Below are 21,854 nucleotides of genomic sequence, written 5' to 3'. Positions count from 1 at the left end.
GAGGTTTTATGAGGAGATGCGACGACTCTGAGAATCATGTTGTCTAGATGAGGTTGCCAGGCAACCAGTAAAGACGCTGCTAGGCGGATGGATAAACCGTTGTTTGGTCAAGAAATAGTAACCCTACGTAACTCCCTCTAAAGCTGTAAACTGTATATCCCAAAATGTCCAACTATTCCTTTACCTTTACACTGCAAGGTTACAAGCCAGTGTGATCTCATGTTTTCATCTCAATTTACAGCTCAGTGTTCGCACTGCCAGCACTACCACTGTGTGCATGGTTCATTTATTATTTAATCCTATGTGTAGCCATAGTGACACACTGTACAGAGGTGCGAGGGAGAGGAGGGCTGCACTCTATGAGAGAAGTAGTAAATTCATTCATTCAGGTATTAGTGGAAACACTTTATAGTACATGATGTACATTGTAATTATATCAATTTAAATCACCACGTTCATCTAATGGGTTGTAGTCAATCTCATGGTGTAATAAAGTGTCACCTTGCACCTTGGTTTTTATCTCAAAATTGTGGCTTTGTGTGTAAATCTGCGAGTGTGTGAGTGAGTGAGTGTGCTGAATTTAAATGACCTCAGAAATCTGACAAGTGGGTCACTTTAAAATCTTTTTTGAAAGTTTTTTGCAAATTATTCAAATTACCAAAGGAGACGACTGCAGGGCATGTTTAAATTAAAGTTTTAGTACCAGAAGCAAAATTTGAAATTCAGTATTGAAAAATAGGTGAAAATTGGTTTAATAAATAATGCAAAATTCTTAATGAAAATCACATCTTTTGGAGAGGAAAAAGTTGGATAAGTTCACTTTTCCTTGCATTTTTAATGATTTGAAGGGACATACATTTTGATCTGCAGCGGAATAGCAGCATTCTCCAAATTTGTCCATTTCCTATTTGCTTTTTATTACTTTTCACTTCAAAGTGTTAGACATAACATGCTGTATTAGCGTATTAGTTCTTTAATAGTCATTGTAAATAGTGCAGCTCCTTAAGCTAGCTTAAACACCTATTTAGAGAGGAATAGTGACAAGGTGTGTAGATATTCAACAAGAGAAAGGGATTTGGAGTGCCCCAGTGTGATATTAAATGTACCGTACCACCAGTAATCTCAATCCAGTAAAATTATAAATGTACCTCCTTGGTTTTATCTAATGTTTGACCTTTTCACTTAGTTTAGCTTTTAGTAAAACATTTGTCAAGGGATACATTTTGGGGGGAAATTTGTGAAATTGTGACTCAAGAGATTTTCCACTATAAAATGACTCTGCTGTAAGGTTAATGTGGCTTCAGTAAGCTTCAGTTCAGAGGTTTGACACGTATTCTTTTCTATATAGAATGAAGCACAGCTCATTAGCCTAGAGCACATTGTTCAGTCTGAGTGACTCCTGGCCAAAGTCAGCTCAGACTGTGTAGGTAATAATAACCCTGCCAACCTTTAGATAATCAGCTTCCCCTCAAAGAGCCGAGGAAAGAGAAAGATGAGATGTCAGTCGCGTTCAGTTAGACATAAGACAAAATGAGAATATCTGTATGACTAGTAGGTGGGCAACTACGCTTTTTAATAACAACAGGGGAATACAGATGAAAGAGAGGAAGTGAATGTGTAGGTACGGTCAAAATAGTTCAGGCTTGTGTTACAGTTTGCATTAAGCTAATTTAGCATACAGGTATAAGAGGAAGGAGAGGATGTAAAAGTTCAAATCTCCTTAAGTTTAATGAGACAGAAAGTGATGGCAGGTTTCTTCCCAATTAAACATCTTAGAAAGACTAAAATATTTGGGTCTTTAGAGGGTCAGAAACACAAGGACAGAAGTGTGCAAAAGTCACAAGACAAAGTTAATTTCTAGATTATGGAAGTGACCTATTACAGGTGGCTTTCCTAGTTAGACACTTCTGCGAGACAAGTTTTAGTTTCTCCAGTGAGATCTTATGACAGGTAGCTTCACTAATTAGGCTCAATAAATCTAAAGGTTAAAAACACTTCAGCGGGATTTATGACTTAATGATTAGGACACGAAGAGGTGAAGGGCAGGCCAACAGCACAGGACTTTGCGTCCACACACATTTGGAGAATTAGTTTGAGAATCCCTACCAGCACTGTTTCTCAGAGGTTTGATCACATTGGTCTTTTGTAAAAATTCATCCCTTGCTGCAAAAGGCTAATTAATCTTTTCTGTAAAACTTCCTTCTTGATCTTTGACTTCTGAATCTAAACAGAGAGGAACTGTAGCCGCTACATTACAGCCACTGTGTTTTCCAATTTAAATGAACATCAAATCAGCTTCCTAAGTGCATTCTTGGTATAGTTTAAGGAGCTTATTATAAATAAACTTTTGGGTTTATAGCTCTAATATGACCTGCCCTGCCACTCCTAGCAAGTTGATGTCTTTGAAAGCTGGTTTATTGTTTAGCACCCTGTCCTACTGGGTCTCCTTCCCCTTTAGCAGCAGGCTAATTAGGAGGAGGGAAGTCTGGCTTTGTTGTTGTGGGTGTTACAGGGACTTATGGCATTGGAATAAAAGGACCAACACAGTCCAGGGCCACCACTCATTCTCTAAGTCAAACTAAGATAATGAAGCCCAGTCAGGCCTCTCTCTGTGAAACAAGGCACAGTGGTAATGTAGGTGGTGAAAACAGAGAATAAAAGAGAGACGGCACAGACAGAGAGGTAACTATGTCTTGCAGGTTAACGGAGAGAGGCATTCAGGGTGCCTTAATAGCACATTTTTATACCGTACATCGATTTTTATCTTTCTCCAAATTGAGTCCATCTTTTCCCCACCACTTATCTCTAACTCTGGTCTTTGCCTGCCTTTTAGACTGTGAAATGGAGAGTGGTAATTTCCCCTGCTTCTCTCTGTATGTTAATGAAGCGCTAATCTGTTCCTGAGCGAGTGCCTTAATGAGGGCGACGTGCCCCTCGCTCAGCCGGCTAGCTCCCGTTAAGCTACCATTATGGAAATAGCTCGGTACTATGCGTCGTCCTGGGACTGGACTGAAATGTATGCCTTATTTCCACTTTTAAAGCTTTCTTCTCTCTCCTTAACAAGGCTGGGTGTTCCTCTGAGGGAGCGAGCAGTAGATAAACAAACATGGTAATGACGAGCACGGGGAGAGGCTTCACACACTTTGAGGTCTGGTCGTTTTCAGATTCTGGATGCTGGTAGGGCTAAATAGGCCACATAGGACAGATTGTTGGAGATAGAGAGCACAGTGTGAGCCAAGTTTCAAACCTGCTCTTTCAGATATACACCCAAGTCAGCTGCTTTATTATTAATCAACATTATTGTGTTTATATTGTATTTTTTTTTTCGTAAGTGCAGCTTTATGCATCTCACAGTCTCTGGTGCAGTGAAATATGTACACTGAGAAATTGTATTAATGGGGATTATTGACATTATTTTCCACCGAATTAGTACATTCCATTGATCGTGTCATATCCTCCTATACACAACGCCTGCTGATGATGATAATTCTTGGCTGTATTTAGAGAAACACCCTAACCAGATTAAAAGTAGGAACAGATGCTGCTTGGAGCTGAACACGTTTCAAAGACTTGTATCAAAGGATATTATGGCTTTATTCATTTTGCATGTATCTAGGCCAGCCCAGCCCCTGCCACTCCCACAGACCACATATGAAGGGTGGTGTGGTGGGTGACTATGAAATGGATTAACGTCTCTCACTTGCTTCACTCTTCACTCATCTTTAGGCCTTTCTGTTTGTCCCCCTCCCTCAATTTGTTCTCCCATCTCTTGTTTTGTATTTCCCCATCTTCCTCCTCGCTCTGTCTTTTTTTTTTGCAGTATTTAATGCTGTGTACTATATGAAAACACTCCAGTTTGTCCTTTGTGAGTCACTTTGTCGAGTAAATGTTCAAAAGCAGGTCAGGTACAGAGAAAGCCTCTCCTGTAGTTATTTCCCTGTCCTTTCACAGACACTACCTGATGCTGAAAGATGAGATTACATTTACGTTAAGCTGGCATTGAGCTGACTTTCTTATCTAGAGCAACTTCTCATGAAACAGCTTTTTGTGAATCCCACAGTCATAAGCACCACATGCATAAAATCAGCATGAATGTGTAAAATATACGGCTAGGAGCTCAAAAGGTATACATTTTTTTGTAAGAAACAATTGAGGAGGGATGCTAGACTGTGTGAAATATGACTGGGAGGTTCGGAGGAATGTGGGAGAGAGGTGTATCAAAATTGTTTTTGCACTCTGCTGCTCACATTACACAAATTCACTACAGGGGCAGAAACCCTCAGGATTCCTCTTAAGATGATGAAAAGATGTCTGAGCCTTGTCTCAGATGAGTCTTTAAGGGTGTGCTTGGATTTAAAGACTCTCTAGAGGCTTTTGTTACAAGTTTTCAAGTTCATACATCAATGAAATAGTCATGAACTGCGCCAGTTTGTCAGATTAAGGTAGTCAAATTTAGGTGGTTATTGGACCTGTTTGATGTAGGCAAAGCTTAATGGCTTGCGCTGCTTCCATCCTCCACCCCATATGGAGAGGTTTAATCAGAAATCCAAAAAGACTCATGCATGTATTTCCTTATATTATGAGTAGTTATCTGTCATGCATCATGCACTGGACTTCAAAAGTGAATTTTGCTGAAGAATATTGTACAAGTCAGGAACAGCATCGAAATGTGCTATGATAGAAAGTTCAGAATGAATGCATTATGTCTAGTGGTTTGGGACATTTTTGATGTCAAACATCAATAAGTATCTCTGAGCCCTCTAGGTGCCTCAGATTCACTTATTAAAAATTAAAAACTGTTTTGTACATGGCATGGTGTGTGTCCGTCTCTTCTTGCTGCCAGTGGCTTAGCTTTTGGCAATGCTGGCTGGATCTGTAATAGAACCTGATTGATACACAAAGTTGGATCTAAGAACAGCTATTAGTAGAGAAAGAAACTCAGCAAGTTATCAACAAAACTTAACCAACATAGTGGTGTTTTTAAAACAAAATACTCATGACAGAATGCTTCAAAGATTGATTTCTGACATAATCTTCAGGCACTGAATCAAATCAATGAGAGAGGCACTTATTCCTCCTATATTGGTTTAGGCTTATAGACTGTAAAGCCACGGAGAAACCAGCAACCACAGCATATGGCGGATGACGCATTGCAGTCGTGCCGACTAGAGGGCTGATCAGAACCAGACTCTGTTTCTGTTCAACACTGACCACAGTAGGGAGAGAGGAGGACAGAGGGGTTGAGGAGCTGTCATATTTCCCCTGGGAAGGGAGGGACAGATTCCCATGTGGTTGAAAAATAATGTGGCTCTGCCTCACTGGAGAGAAGTTGGATGGAGCAAGGCACAGAGAGGGAGGAGAAGAATTGGTCATAGAACATTTGTCATAGAAGTTCAGAAGTGTCACTGTCACCACAAAAAGCACTCCAATGCCTGCAACCCCATAAAATTTGGTTGTGTGCGTGCATGTGAGCATGTTTCTGTGCTCCATGCTTGCGTGAAAGTGTTTTTCATTCAAGTTTGGACTGCTAAACAGCGACAGGCTAGCGTGGAGGATGTGACGGTGGTGCGGTAGTCCCAGTCATCTTCAGTTAGCTCACAGAGGCCACTGATGAGCACAGATGTTACCATACTGCCTCCGAAGCACCACAAATGCATGCACCCTGCAAGATGTAAGCCAGATTTATCCCAAATTGTAGCTTGACACTCATCCTGACTAACAAAGCTGAAGGCAATGAGAATGTTTTTTCGGCTGACTTTGGTGGTTTGTTTAGAATCCCTTTTCATGGCAGCCAGAAGAAACCCTTAGTCTCATCACCAGCTGATAAATGTCTGTTTTAAGCTTGTCATTATCTTGGTGTCAAACCCACATTGCACCCTTGCAACCAAAATTGCAGATTTGACTAATTTAATGAAATGCTAAAAGTCAATTCAGGGATAGTTTTTCCTTTCCAGTGAAGTCATTACACAAAAATCTTGAAGCTCCGCTGATAATTTGCCATGACGACATTTTTCACAGGGCACAGTAATTTACCTTGAGTTTTATCCAATATTGTTGTATCATCAACAGTGTGAAATAGGCCAAGATTGTTATTTTGCATCTTTAATTAGGTTAGTCTTGTGGCATTTGTCCAGAGTGTTAGTGTTGGGCCTGTCACAGTACAGAAGAGTCCAAGGCAGCTATGAACTGTGCACCAACTTCCACCATAGAAGTTGTTTCACAGAAGAGGACAAAACTCCAGCAACACTTGCAGTACAAAGAGCAGCTTTATTGTCAGATCAATGTGTTTCAACTTGTAGCCTTTGGAGCATCATCCGTCAGTGCTCTTCTTATTATTGCCGATTAAGTAGAATTTTGTTTTTCTATGATCAGTTTAGCGCGAACCAAGCCAATCACAGTTCTAGCCTTTTGAAGATATTATGTTGCTACAACAACATTATAAGTAATTGTTAAATTACTGTTGGGATAACTTTATTCTTTATACTTTTGTTGACTGTGTATGTTTTTTAGATTAATTACTGAATTGTATTTCCTGTGTGTGGGAACTTAATGTCGATCTTTGCATCTTTCGTGCATGCACGCAGCTAATATGACAGCTAGCCTATAATTTTGTGAAAACACTTTTGCTCTTATTAATTCATTTTTTACAATATATGTGGTCTAACTCTTGTACTCTGTGATTCATAATCACAATTAATTAACCCGTACTGACCAACCCCTGTCTTCAACCTTTATTAGAAGTGTGCACTTACATGGATACTGAGAGCAGAGGAGAACCCACTTGACAAAGGTTTTATGAGAATAAATGCTGGTGTTGGCTGACAGAGGACTTGAAAGAGAAAAGACAAAGACGGGGAGAGAATGAGAAAGAAATAGACCTTTGATGCTCTTGGGTTGAAAAAAGAAGAATCCTTGTCCTACAATGCGCTGCACAAAATAAACACTTAAAAGTGCAGTTTGTGCACATGTTAAAAGGAAATATAACACATTAAAAAACTGAATTAGAATACTAATTACTAATTGGTCTCTCCTAGACTGATTGTCCATTGTCTACATAACCTGCAGCACAGTCATCACTCCTGAAAGAAACAATTCCATGTTTGAGAGAGAGAGAGAGAGAGAGAGAATGACATGAGTTTTTATTACTCCCGCACTTAATAAAATAAGCAGAACAGAATCATTCATTAAGAGAACAGTAAGTGGCATTCAAATGTTTATTTCTGTCAAGTCCCAAGTGTTGGCCGTGGCTATTATTTATGAATTAGCTGCTAAAAATGCATCAAAAATCCCTTTATGACACAGCAGGGGTGGGCATCAAAGTGGAACAGCTGTGCTTGTGCCAAGCTGCATTTTAATGCTTAGCAAATGCTTGATTGCATGTTGATAAAAAATAATGTTTATATATTAATGGCTGTGTTTGCAACTGAGTTTATTGGGCTTGGAACAAAATGTTTTGCCCAAGTCCAAAACAGAGCTCTCTTATGTGCCTCAGCGGAAAGAGTGAGGTTGTGCGTTTACTGTAGTCAAGTTAGTCTCGCAGTATTTAGAAAGTTTTTCTAATACATCATTTAGTTTGTTAGTTAGGATGTTAGTTAATCAGATAGTGGTTCTGTGTGTGTTCCGTGTGTTCTCATTTTGGGCCCCCAAAAGACAAAGAGTTTGCTCTGTAGGCCCCTGCTTCTCAGAAATAAGCCTCTGAATATAGTGTGGGTGTGTGTGTGTGTATGTGTGTGTCTGGGCATGTCTGTAGTGAGCCTGTGTATGTATCTGCATCCGTGCTTCAGTGTGTTTCTGTCATTCTAGTTCAGTGAGTGGCCCACTGGGAGCAGACAATCCCAGGCTTTGTGCTTATGTCCTGCTGCCATGCTGTGTACTGTACTGAATGGGCTCTGGGGAGCGAGGCGTGTGAAAATCCCACCCTTGCCCACCTAGAGACTGTCAGCTGTGTGTGTGTGTGTGTGTGTGTACAAGAGAAAGACAGGCACAGAGTGAAAAAGATTGCTCGTATGTGTGGGTGTATTCATGTGTGTGTAGGGTGGGAAGTAGTGGGTGAAAGAGGACACTCCACACCAAAACAACCACTCTCTGTGTTGGACTGTACAGAGAGATTCTTTATTTGTCTTTTTATTTCATTAACTGGGAAACCTAATGACCTGACAAATGACCCCCAGCAGAGGCCACTCTGTTTTCTCAGATTCAGCACCACCGTCGGTGCCTGTCTGTCTTCTCCTCTTAGTCTGTGTGTCCCTCACTTTCCCCTCCCATCATGCTCTTGAATACCTTTAGACAATTTTAACAACGGACATGACAGAGCCCAAAATTTACAGGTGTAATGAGTAATATTAATGATGGCTGCACTAAATATAGATTTCTCAGTTCCAGAGCCCTTATATTGTGCTTTAATAGAATGATAGTGAATGAATGGTGCCATCATTAGTGTTTTATTTATTTTTCATTGATTTATTATTATTATTAGTAGTAGTATTTCTTGTCTTGTGTGCTTGTTGCTCCCTGGTATTTTGAATTGTTTGTCTGAATGAAACTTCTTTTACACATGCACGTGCTATCACTGCTTAGTAAATAAACTGCTGTTTTTACATATTTGTGCATATTCATACCCATTCTACCTTTTAATGAACCTGGTGAAGATGAGAAGTCCTTAAGATCCTACACACCCACACCACCCTGGTTGATTAGACCTCTGGTTGCATCCAAACTAACAGGATCATGAACTAGCAGTCAATTGCGTGCAGTTGGCCCATACAGTCTTGAGAAGTGCAATCAGGCAACTTAAGTGGGACCAATTGTGTGAGTGGACTATGGGTGTGAAGGGGCTTTAATAAAGATCCTTGATCTGAATTGATTGACTGATTGAATTGAATTAAATGGGCCATGTGTCCGGTCACTGTAGTCTTGCGTGCCAAATGCCTTATGCATGCAAACATTGTAGCCCTATTAATAGCATATCTGTCTTAAGTCAACATGGAACTTTTCCAAAATGGAGGCCTATTTATGGATGGCAAAAATTAAATACTAAAGCAGACATAGGAAACCAGCTTTGTTCCAGACTCCAGGTCTGTTGGGGCTCTCTTTCTTTCTCTGTCTCCCTGTCTTCCTGTCTCCTCCCAGTGATTAATATATGAACAGATCCCTCACAGATCATCATCATCAACAAGTGTCACTCGTGCTCATGTTGCACTGTGTCTTGCTGCGTAGCATGTGAAGCTTCAAGAGGTGGATGTGGGAGCAGTACGCTCCGCTGGAAGCGTAGTCATGTTCCCATCGTCCCAAACCGCAACACAGGATGTGGAGGATTCTAATTGGGGAGGTGGATGGACAATACACACACACACACACAAATAAAGAACAAGCATACACACTGAAACTGCACAGACAGGACATAGGTGACCTCATCCATGCGAGACAAAAACCAATAGGCAAAACAGCCGTCCTATTTAGCCCACCACCTAGGATGTTATTTGTTTAGCCCCGGTAGCTACCTCATGCTGTTCATAAATGTCAAGCCTCATCGTTGTTGAATACACAGGATGTCCCAGTGTGTTTAATGTCTTGAATAAAGCTGCTGTGTTTTTGTTAAGCAAGTTTGTAATGCCACTTTTATTCACAGCACACAGTTGTCTTCAGGCTTTGTTACTGCACCCATGTAGCACAGTAGGCAGTGTTGCCATTTCAATGAAAATTAACTGTTAATTTTGTGTTGCATAAATATCTATTAGTGAGATATATACCACTCTCTCCACTCTACCACTCTCACTCTCCACTCCTCTCTCCCTATTCCTCTCCTCTCCTGTTCCTCTGTTTCCTTCTCTTCCTCCATCCGTCCCTCCATCTGTCTACCGTGTCTGTTTGGGTGTTTGTTTGTGTTTGTGGCCTTGCCTCTTCGAGCATGTAGACATATGCCCTGTTCCTTCTCTAATTGGTCCTCTGTATTCATGTGGGGATGCGGAGAGAGGCAGGGAGACTGCGGGCAGAGCTGACTCTTAATAAATGTCAGTCCACGGCCGGGCTACGGATGGACAGCTCACTGATGGGCTGTTTATAACAAGGCATCACTTAATGCAAGGGGAGACAGGAGCTGAGGCGAAGTTACAGAGATAAAGAAAAGGAGTACATCAAGAGAGGATGATGCATCTTGCCAACAAGAGATGGATTGAAGATGAGAGAGGGACAGGGAGACAGTAGCATATTAACAGGAAGAAGCAGACACAGAGAGATGAAGTGATTTTGAAACAATCTGATCAAGTAGAAAGAATACCATCTGCTAATACTAGCATTAGCAACATGAATAATGCTAGCAGCCAGCAACCTGGCAAGAAACAACCTATATGAATGCCACAATGAACAGGAAACCCTGGTCTCAGTGTTATGCATAGGCTATAGGGTGTTATGATAAAGTTAATTAATTACTTAATTTAGTTGATGATTTAAAATATGCAGGATTGTGTAGTGAAAGCAAGGCTTATAGGGAACCGGTCTAAATGCTGATGGTGTCACTACACTGTGCAACTAACATTTACCCCATAATGAGGTTAAAGCAAAAACATTGTCTGACTTCCACTTTAATTTGACCTACCTAAACACTGAAAATTTGACTGTATGAAAAAAAAAAACAGTTGCAACTGTAACAACGCTTTTATATTATCAATAGTGTTAAATAACATCCAGGTCATAATCCATTCATGGAAGAGACTGTTAGTGTATATGCACACACACGTGCAAGTTTGTGTTTTTATTTGTACTGTAGTCTTCACTGTGTATGTTTGATTTTTGTTTGTGTTGTTGTGTGTGTGTGTGTGTGTGTGTGTGGGCCTTTGTACCCGTACATGCTTGTGGTTATACATGCCCATGAGTGAACTGTATATGTGCAGTCTTTCATGTGTGTGTGTCTGTGTGTCCTGGTGTGTTTTCGGGAATTCATCCTGTCAGGCCTGGAACCTGCTACCTCCCCCAGCTCCTGTCTCCACACAAAACAAAGCAAAAGACTGGCTTGTTTACTGTTTTGCCTCCCTTGTTTTTCTTTTGATTGTTGAAAAGTTCCCGCTGTCTCCCACTTGGTAGCAGCATACACTTCACCCTTCTATGCTGTTATTTACTCCCTGCAGTTTTCAGGGTTTAGATTGAATGAGAGTGTTATCAAAGGGCCAGTTGAAAAAGTAAGAAAAAGTTCAGAGGGATGAGACATTCAAACTGATGTAATGTTCTAGGCCAATTCATTCCCACGTGTTTTCTCCAAATGTCTCCAAGACATTAGAAAGACTGAGTGACAAGTTGGCTCCTTTACGTGTATTCTGGGGGCCCCTTACTGTACAGGAAGTGTTTTCCGTCATGTCATCTCTTGTATGTCATGAAGAATGAAGATTGGAAAATAACTCCTCTCCCTTCTTATTCTCTTCTATTGATATATTTAGGAAAAATAGGACCGTATATTTGTGTTTTTGTAGGCCTGCATGTGTGTGCACATATCAGCTTTGGCTCATTTCTGTTATAAATACCAGAGGTGATTGACAGTTTCTAGTGTCCGTGTTTGACAGCTCTCATTTGTTGTAGTCGACAGGCTTTTAGTGAATGGCTGACGTTTTGAGGTTCCATGTCTGTCATTGTGCAATGGCTACAGGGCACCGTTGTGGATGTGGATACCAGTTCATGGTGCCCCCCTTTCAGCATCAATGCGCTGTGCATTATGTTGCTCCTACAAGCTGTTTTTCTCAACGGCCATGGGACCAAACGGTCATGGGAAGATTAAACATGGTCATTTTTACTTTTTGTTGTTGTTGACTGGCACAATACAGTTTTGTGTAATGTTACAGGCTGCAGTGTTTGCTGAATAATTCCAAGAAAACTGACATAGAAGAAAAAAAATTCCCAAATCCAAAGTTACTGAATATGTTCATTGAAATTCAGGACCCATTTTATTGCTCAGTGGTACATTTTACAGTCACCTGATCCAACCAAGCACACCAGTTGACCAGTTCACCTCCTCTACAATTGAGTTTAGTAGCATAATGTTACACACCTAAAACATAAATTGTTAACTCGAGGTCTCTGACTAAAAGTCAAGGGTTTCACTCTGCATTATGGTAGTCATATGTTAGAAAACCACCATGGAAGAAGCAGAGAAAAGAGTTCCTTTACTGACTGAAGCTTCCTCAAACAACAAAGGGTCACTTTTGTTGAGTAAGACTAATTTTCTCGTGATTGGTAAACTCCTGCTTCTGCTTTCTCCATCTACACTTAGAGATAAATACAGAAAGTTCATTCATATTCCCTGGGGGATGCAGAACATTCTGGGAACTGACAAAACAATCTCACCTCAAGCTCCATTCAGCACCCTCTGAGGCTTTTGATCCTATCACATGATTTCCATCAGCGGATGAGGTTTGCCAGGTCGTCGTGGAAATATAGATTTCCATTTTTCCATTTCATTTTTTTCATTGGTGTGATTGGGTTGATTGGATCTTCAGGTCAGATTGCGCTGTCAGTTGTTTCAAATGGTAGGAAATCACAAGTAAGATGGATCGAAAGAGGATAAGGGAAAGTGGGTAAACAAAAAAGTAAAAGTACCAAAGAACAGTAACTTGCTGGAGAACATAAAAAAAGCAAATTTAGACTTTATATCCTTCCTTACAGCTAACAATGGGATACAAATATAAGAGTGATGGACAGTATTTACACACCACTGATAATAAGTATTATTTAGATGTAGTGTAATAGCAAAATATTCTGGGATGCTGCCTCTGTCACTGTGAAAGTAAGCAATGTTTTGTTGGATAAACCTTCTTCAACAGTTTGGAGCTTGAGAAAAGACAGCATTTGAGAGCAAAGCGAATATTTTTAAAAATGGCAAAGGTTTAGTGTCAGGGACTTTGATGAAGTTTCATTACACCCACTACCGACCACTTACATGCAAGTTAATCACAGTTTACGGTAAATTCTGTCCAAATGCTAATAGTCTGCATATGCACACACTCACAATATCCTGCCAGCTGACTGGGTAAGGGAATACCCAGCAGCATGCCTGAGTTTGAGAAATGCTGGTTCTAATAGATCATGTCATTTTGAATGTTTGGGGGGGTCAGTAGTCACCACACTGTAATTGCCTTATTATGCCATCTTCTTCTTGTTTGTAAAATGTATTAGATGTGTGATATATTACATTTAGTTTGATTAGTGTGTCATAATGAGCAGAAAGCTATTCATTAACCTCAGCATAATACTCAGGCCAATTTGGTATCTGTTATTCTCCTCAGATGAACCTTTGACCAGTCTCCAATTCCCCATCTGCGTTCCTCTTCGTCCAGAGTGAATCAGGTGGCCGCAATCTATGCAAACCTCAACACTGTTGATGAGGCGCAGACAGATGGATAGAAACACTCACAACATAAAAGAGGAGGCAGCGCACCTGTAGCACTGAAGCAAACAACAAAAATCTTTATTGAGACATTAAAAGACTGTTTTGACAGCGCAGCTGTCTTTGTCAGAGTATCTGTTTTTAGTGACAGACACCTATGCAGCTGAACAAACACACATGCACATGCACACACGCACACACACGCGCACACACACAAGCATCTTTGAGTGCCCCAAACACACTCTTATATACAAGCAAAGCAAAGTGTGTCCACATTTGCTTAATGTCTCAATAAGGTCATGGTTGTTGGCTTTCAAAAAACAAAGACAGCAGATGAGTTATGAGTTATTTCATCTCACTTAATTTCTTATTGAAAAAATAAAAAGAATATCAGTGATGATGCGATTCCAATTTATTCCACACAATAAACCAGTTTGTGTAAAATATTACAAAGTGTCTTCATGTCACAGTTTTATTTTTATACTGCCACCTGCATGCATGCCCATTAACAGACAACTCTCCTCATAAAATAGCCTCGCAGATTATCCTTCAGCAGAATGGCAGAATGCAGTTCAGACAGCCAGCGAAGCTTGTGAAAGTAGGTTGGCACAAAGACAGAGATGAGGACAGGCAGACAGGTTGGCAGACATGCATGTATTGTAAGCTTTCTGACAAACAGTAATGACACATATACTAAGGTTGCTGTTCGCTGGTCAACAGACAGAGGGACTGAAAAGTTGTCAAGCATGCCGACAAGTTGATAGACCAGATTGAAAGATAGACCAACGTCATTCAGTCATCAGGTTTTCGCACTGATGTTTGTACCCATGGCAACATACGAGGATTGTAGATTCCTTCGGGTCAGGATCTGTGGTGACGCCAAAAAAAACAAAAAAACAAAGAAGAGTGTGTGCTTGTGTGTGTGTGTGTGTGTGTGTAAATTACAGTGAAGCAGTGAAGAAAGGGAAGGGTGTATTTGTTATAAGTGTGTGTGTTGAGAGTAGGAGGAATAAAGGGTTGCCAAAGTCTGACAGCTAAACCTCCTGTGCATTCCATCCCTCGTTCTGTCTCTTTGTCTTTCACTGTCAAGATTTCTCTCTGTCAGGCAAAAGTCAACGACCAGGCAGTGGCATAGAGATCCAATTGGACAAACTGTCAAAGAGCTCATAGTCACAGAAGACAGATAATGTAGCAAAGTCACTGAGGACCTCTCTCTGCAGAGCACTTGGGCAGGCAAAAAACACAGTAACCCCTTCTTTTGATGCTTTTTTAATGCTGTGCTGCTGCCATGTTGAAAGAAGCAGGAGAGCACTGTAGCAGGGATGGACTGCAGCATGTTTTGTGCTTTTTTAAGAAGTGCTGATTGTGGTAGCATATCATTTTAATTTTAAATACTCTGAACCGCCAAAATCAGGTAATGCAATGCATGCATTGAAACATTTATGTCATTTGTGATGCCAAGTGGGATACATCAAGGCCTAAAAAAATATGCATGCTTTACATTTTTTTGAATTATGAACAGGACATGCTTTTTTGATTAGCGGGAATTTCCATTGTGTTCAAATTTCCTGCTATTTAAATTGTTCCAACATCTTTTTTTCATGTTTTTTTTCCCGCTAAGTAAGGGTATGAATGTGACATAATTTCCGGATAGACTAGGTTAAAAGAACTCCACCGAGTTGGCACATCCAGTTTCATCAGGCTAGGTCCTCCACCAGACACCAGGCACTTGCAGTCAGGTTAATCATATCGTAGCTGCTGCATCAGTTAGTCACAATAGACCTCCCCATGCTGTAGGGTCAAATGTTCAGATTGACAGTATGCTGTGTTGCTGCCTCTTCCTTCAAGTTCATCTGACAAAAAAGATGAGCTACTGTAAAACAACGTATCTTCTACCAACAATGCACTGTGTTGACCACTCAAGTGCAAGAGCACCCACTGGAATACAATTTGTACTATAACGAGTGTACGCCTCTGTTTAGTTCATCCTCAGTACTTCGCAGAGTTGTAAAATTATGCCTCACAGTGTTATAAATCCTTGTCCTGTGTCTGATAAGCATCCAAACTCACTGATGTATCACTCAAATAGGTCTTCCTGGACCCTATTTTTATGTCCTGAGGAGAGGCTGATGAATGAGATAATATATAAAAACAAGCAGAGTAGAACAAGCAGAGTACCAAGCTACAAATTAAATGCTACAGAGCCAAACAAAACACCCATCATGTTTGTTACATGAATATAAATTAACCATGTCATTGTACCATGCACTGTGGACCGGAGTTTTCAAATGTAATGAGACATACGACTTCTACAACAGCAAAGAGAATGGTACAGTTTTTTGAATTCTACTGATGATGATTTAAAGAGGCTGTCTGTGCATACATACAGTACATCTCAGACACTCATCTGTCTTTCTTCAAGACACACACAAAGTTTCACACAAGTACACATCATTTCACCATACTGTCAAAGATTGATTGGCACTTGTTGTTGACACTTGAGCCTGATTTGCTTCACTTCGTGTCTGTCTGGTACGGACTTAGCCATGCATATTTTAAGATTCCTTCACCCAGCAGACAGTTTCATAGACACTAAAAAGTGTTGTCCCATTTCTCTTTTTCTCTCTCTGTCAATTTATAGACAGCTTTGTTGTTATATTAGATTTGATGTTAAATTTCTCAATATAAGTCACGTCCTTTCTGTTAGTGAATTCTTTACAGTTTGATGTTTGATGCTTTGGTAGTTTGTTATTACGAACGCTCTCTTGAGTTATCACAATTTTTCATTATTTTACTTAAGCTCCCATTCTCTGTCATAGTGTCTCCTCACTTGGCTTTCACCCTGGCTTTCACTTTGCTGCACATTCCTCTCATATCTATTCCTCCCCTCCCCTCTTTGTTTTTGTCAATCTCTCTTCCTTGTCATCTTTTTCTCCCTCTCCTTATTCCCACCCTGTCTTTCTTTGCTTTTATCAGTGAGAAGTAAAAAATTCAGTTTCAGACAGGCACTCAGCAAAAAAATTCACTGCTTTGACAAGTGTTTCAAATCCAAGCTAGTCTTTATTGCACTGAGGCAAATAATTGATGAAGAGAGCCTTTTTGCATCCACCCAGCCCCATTCACACAGGCTGCTTGTGGTATGAGGATATCGCTGCTCGATGCCGTACACTACAGCCTTATATAAAGTGGCATTACTGACACCAGTAACCACTTGATGGGATAAAAGCAACCGCTTGTTGAACATATCATTCTTTTATCAATTGTAATACATTGATTGGCTCACTAAAGAAACAAAACCCTTGTTGAAAACCAAAAATCTTATAGTTGATCTCGTTTTGACATGAGTTAATGCAGCATTTATAGGTTGTACAGTTTGTTGGGACGTTTTCAGTTTTGCATTTATCTAAAGAGGAATTCTGGGTTATTATTGTGCAACTTGCATATTGTTTTTGTAGACCTGGCCATCATTTCTATTTCTAGAATCAGTGTGGTCATTGTTCTGAGATCTGGAAACATGTAACTTCACTGCTACCAGATCCAATGGGGAAAAACTCTTGAGCGCAAAGAATCTGAATATATAGGAACAGGACTAAGCAGGCATTCAGACCAACATCAGCTCCATGGAAGACAGAGAAGTGGGCTGTGTTGGTGAGATAAAGAAATATGATCCATAATGAATATGAGCTGTGTGGGCGGACAGGCTTCATTCAAATGAAATCCAAGTTGGTCTGAATGCAGCCTAATGCGGCTCCGTGAGGCTGTGAGACTCACTGTAAAGAAAACGGATCTGTCAGACAGATAAACCAAAGGGAATCTACTGAAGGTGGGACCTGATGATGGAGCTATATGAATATTCAGGAGACCGCAAAGGTTCACCATAACATGAATATCTGCATCAAATTGCAAAATCCATCGAACAGTTGTTCAGACTTTCCACTCTGGACTCTAAATGTTAATCTGCTGGTGGCGCAAGAGGCCAAAAGTCCAAAATTCTTACCTAAATCACTGTATACTTTAAGTGAAAACTTTGACATATCTGTGACTCCAGATGAAATGTTGGAGGGGATGTCACTAAAAAACAAAATTGTCAACCCAAAGGTGGTGATAGATGAAAAGCTAGGTTATAAAAAGACAATAAGCTTCATGCTCTGAGGACCATGAATGTCTACACAAGGTTTCATGACGATGATTGTTTGGACATTTCAGGCTGGGCCAAAGTGGTTTACTGAGCAACTGCCAACATTGCCGTCCCTTGAGTCATGGCGCACTTGTGAGCATAGAAAGGCCACACTTTAAGCAGATTATTTACCACACTCCCCTTGGCACAACCAAAGGGAGTGTAGCAGTTCACAGTTGAAGCAGGAATGTCAGTTTTTAAACTGTGAAGAATAGTGGTAATAATTCTACTGTTGATCTTTGTTTCCTCTTCCAAATAACTTTTTTTTAGCTGTGTTATCACACTCCCAGATTTCAGAAACTAACTTGATGAGTACAATGTACTGATTGCTAAAAAGAAGGCCAAAGCTATGAGCGTAATACCAAGGTTATATTAAACCAGAATTTTCTTAAAATTGTGGTATTCTCAGTTTGAGTTTGAGGGCTTATGCAGTAATCCATACAGAGCTTCTGTCACAATTATCCCTCCCTGACTTTGTTGGCTCATCTAGGGAATTGAACAACTAACCTTGTCGAAAGCTATTAGGCTTGCACTGAGAGCTGCAAAAGAATATTTAGTCCCACTTTTCAGCGAGTTATAAGGATAAGATGGGAGAAATTCCCTTGAGTTTTTTTTTTGTTTTTGTTAGTTTATTCTCTCTCATGTCATGGATTTCCCTTAGTGTGTAGCCTATATTGTAACGGTATACTCAACATGTTGTGCATATGGAACACCAGATGCAAGTGAATTCATGACTATCTTCATGGGTTAATCCTGTTTTCTGTTTCCTGACATACAGGATTCTGGCACAGCGACAGATAAGAAGTGTGTGTGTGTGTGTGGATACTGATTGTATAGGGCTGTGATGATGCATCCTATCCCCATTAGTGTTAGCCTAGATCTGTCAGAGCCTTGTTGGGTTACTGTCTGGCAAAATCTCAACCCTTAGGAACAATGGGATGGGCCAAAACACACACACACACACACACACTCATACACATACCATTGTGCATATGTTCCCAAGACAAAACTGATCTCTCTCTCACTTCTTTGTTTCATACACACCTACCAAGCAGTACCTGGAAATTCTTGTCAGAACACACTCAGTTTCACATTCACATAAGGACAAACGCACACACAAGCACACTTTCATCCTCAACCCCTGTGTAACAGACAGGAAGTGTTACAGTCTGGTTTGTTGTCTTCACTTTATTGTAGCTTAGTTTTGATCGACATCATATTTCATGCACCCAAACTGCATTTTCGGTTGCCCCCTGTTTCACCTCTGTCAGACAATGATAGAGACAGCTCACTTAGCTGATGAGTGTTTATATTTTTTTCCAACTCAGCTGGTGTAATTGTGACCTAAGCACACAAATAACTGATTATGCAGGGCTGGTCTCTTCTCATTATAATAGTGTTTGCCACAGTGGAGATCAATAGCAAACTGAGAGGTGTGAACTGCGACTCAAATTAGTGCTGTTGGAAGCACAGGCTGTGTTCATCACTCAACTAATGCAGCCGCATGTCCAATTTTTTATCTTAAATCAAATCATATCCTAACAACAACCTTGTTTACTCTGTGAAATTGTTCATCAGCTTGTAGAATTATATTGATTTGCATATTTTTTTCATTGTGTTTCACCTGGTAACAACACTTTAATAAGTTGTTTTATTACCTGTCACGCAGATGCTGTCAATGCAGCCATAGCTAATTTCAAGGTTGTCCTACATTCCCCTTGTGCTGTGGAGCTGCCGTGGAGTGGAGGCTTTGACAAGAGATAACATTTTCCCTGTGTGCTCTCCTTTATGGACTTTTAACGTTGCTTCTAATTAATGTCTCTGTCATTAATTTGCTGTGACACATGGTCTCCCTCCACCCACTCAACCAGCCATCCAGTTAGATTCAAGCCCTAAAGCTCCACTTACTGTAGTCTCTAAGCACCAAACTGCAGAGAGGAGCACTGTACAAGTGTACAATAGGACAACTCCTGTGTGATTTTAGTGTCTTTTTATTTGTTTTTGTGTCTGTCTTTTGTTCGTTCTTTCTTCCGCTGCCCTCCTCTGCACTCTCAGTTGGCGCTAGGAGTTCAGTGCTATTATCAACATTCAGCACGACAGCGCTGACTGCACTTCTCATTCTGTGCTACCGAGAAAGCATCTCACGCATTATAGCTATTTTCTCAATGATGGGTGTTGATAAAGTGTCTCGCCATTACACCCTCTAATGGGGGTGGATTATTGTTCAGCTTTCGTTTCTGATGGGGTGATGATGGTGATGAGAGCAGTCCAGTGATGGTTGCCCTTGGTTTCTTATGTTTATCTGCGCAACCTCCTTCCCCTCGATAGTTTGCAAAGCCTGCAGTCTTTTTGGAAAGGAGGGAGAAAAAGCAAAAGGGCCAGAGGTGAACCAAATAATAAACAATTGCCCCCCACTAATTTTAGCTTATAACTCAAAGTTAGAGGCAAATCTCCACATGAGACACTTGTTAGCTTGTCTTTCTCCTTGTATGCTAAATGAATGATGAAAAGGGCTGCTTGATGAGAGGTTCTACACAGTGCCTGTTTAAGATTTATCATGAAAAAGTGAACAAGAAATGAAATAGTTTCCGTGGTGTTCCATGGTACGCCTAGCTGTCTTTATCACGCTGCACGCTTTGCAGTGTTTCTGCAGAAGTTCATGTGTTGAAGCAATATTTTGTTCATCATGCTACTTACTTAGCAAGGGCAACATATGATGCAGGCAGGCTGTTATTAAAAGTAAGCCAAACAGAATAGAACAGAAACAGCGATGTGTGCTCCCGCCATGAGTTTGTCGACAGTGACTTTGCCTTCAGCGTATTTTTAACCAGTCTGATGGGTTAGAGGGTAGTACATACTGGCTGGAGAGCAGTAATAATTAATGAAGGTTTTTATAGAAAGCACAAGAAGACGACCGAATGACTCTTACCCATGTGCTCTTATTGCTGCTTTTTTTTATCCTCTGTTCATCTGTTCTCGTACTTCTCTGGACCTATTTTGCTTATTTGTCAGGTGTTTTTTTTTTCCTCCCTGTCACTTGTATGACCCCTTCTAACCCTACCTCTCTGTCTCTCTCTTTCTCTCCCTCTCTCCCTACCCAGGTTCAGGAAAACGTTTTTGTTGAATTTAACCACCAGGAGCTGCTTGAGTTCTACAACAAGGTCTGTTATTTCAGAGTGTATGCATCCACTTTCATGTCGCATTGCATTTATATCTTTGTGTTTCAGTGCCTATCGTCCATGTTGCATTTCACCCTGATTGGCAGACATTGCCTGACAAAATCCATCTGCCTGCCTGTCTCTTTCATACTTTGATACATTTTGTTGCCTCTTTCTCTTCTTTTTTTTTCTGTCTGACTTTCTCTACAGTACCTTTTCATGTGCACGTGCTCCTTTCTGTGTATTTCTTTTTTTTTTTTCTCCAAACACTCAACCTTTTCTCGTCTCTCTTCCAGCTTGAAATCGTGCAGGGCCAGTTGGATTCCCTGACTTGATGCCTGGTGCTCTTTGTACAACCACACACACAAACAGGCACATGTACGTTGTTAGTGTTTTTGCTGATAGCTATGCCAGCTGTTAGAGGCCTTTGCAACTCCATACTTGCTCTGATTTGTTTGAGAAAAATGTCAAAATTTGAAGGATAGAGTTTCTTTCTCTTTTGAGCTCCTTTTAATCCAGGTTTGTTCACATAACTTAGAGAGGTCAGTGTGAAAAATTTTAGTTTTGGCTTTTGTGTCTTCACAAATGAAATGTTGGGAAAATTAACTGTACTGAAGCAAGTTTATATATGTATATCTATATAAGTTTTTCTATCCCCCACAGCGAGTAACTAAATGTTTGTTTGGCCTATAAACTAGTTTAATAACATGTTAATGTACCAATATTGAATGAGTCATTTGGACTCTTAGAAAAAGGACATAAAATGAAAATAGATGTAATTTAAAGTTGAAAAAAATGGATTTTGTAACTTGGAGAATGAACTAGTATCCATGCCATTCTAATAAAATCTGAAGTGGAGGTGAAATCCATCCAAGCTGTTGTTATTTAGTGAAGGCTCATTATTTCTCATTAAGACCAACCTGGACTGCTGGTTCAACAGATGGGAGTTCTGGGAGGCACAGTGGACCTCCTGTGTGCGTATGTGTGCTTATGTGTTTGTGTGTGCGTATGTATGTATGTATGTATGTATGTGTGTGTGTGTGTGTGTGTGTTTGTGTGTGCACGTATTTATGCATGTGTCTGTCTGTAAATGAGTGCATGAACATGTCCTTGTTCATGCACCTGTCCTTACTGTCCTTACTGCATCTGT

The 21,854-nt window shown here is 40.4% G+C and overlaps 1 protein-coding gene across 1 annotated transcript in view; it reads left to right on the top strand.

The window, feature by feature from the left end:
* The window catches only part of commd10 (COMM domain containing 10), a 53,285-nt gene extending 31,725 nt beyond the window's left edge, over positions 1-21,560 (top strand). The window contains exons 6-7 of the mRNA XM_070833304.1: positions 20,648-20,707; positions 21,001-21,560. Of these exons, the coding sequence (XP_070689405.1) occupies positions 20,648-20,707; positions 21,001-21,039 (99 nt within the window). The 3' untranslated portion in view covers positions 21,040-21,560. The remainder of the gene's footprint in view (positions 1-20,647; positions 20,708-21,000) is intronic.
* The last annotated feature ends 294 nt before the right edge of the window (positions 21,561-21,854 follow it).

Source organism: Pempheris klunzingeri, chromosome 7, assembly GCF_042242105.1.
Source record: "Pempheris klunzingeri isolate RE-2024b chromosome 7, fPemKlu1.hap1, whole genome shotgun sequence".
Lineage (NCBI taxonomy): Eukaryota > Metazoa > Chordata > Actinopteri > Acropomatiformes > Pempheridae > Pempheris > Pempheris klunzingeri.
Note: the sequence above shows the minus strand (reverse complement) of the source record. Positions and strands in the feature narration are given on the sequence as shown.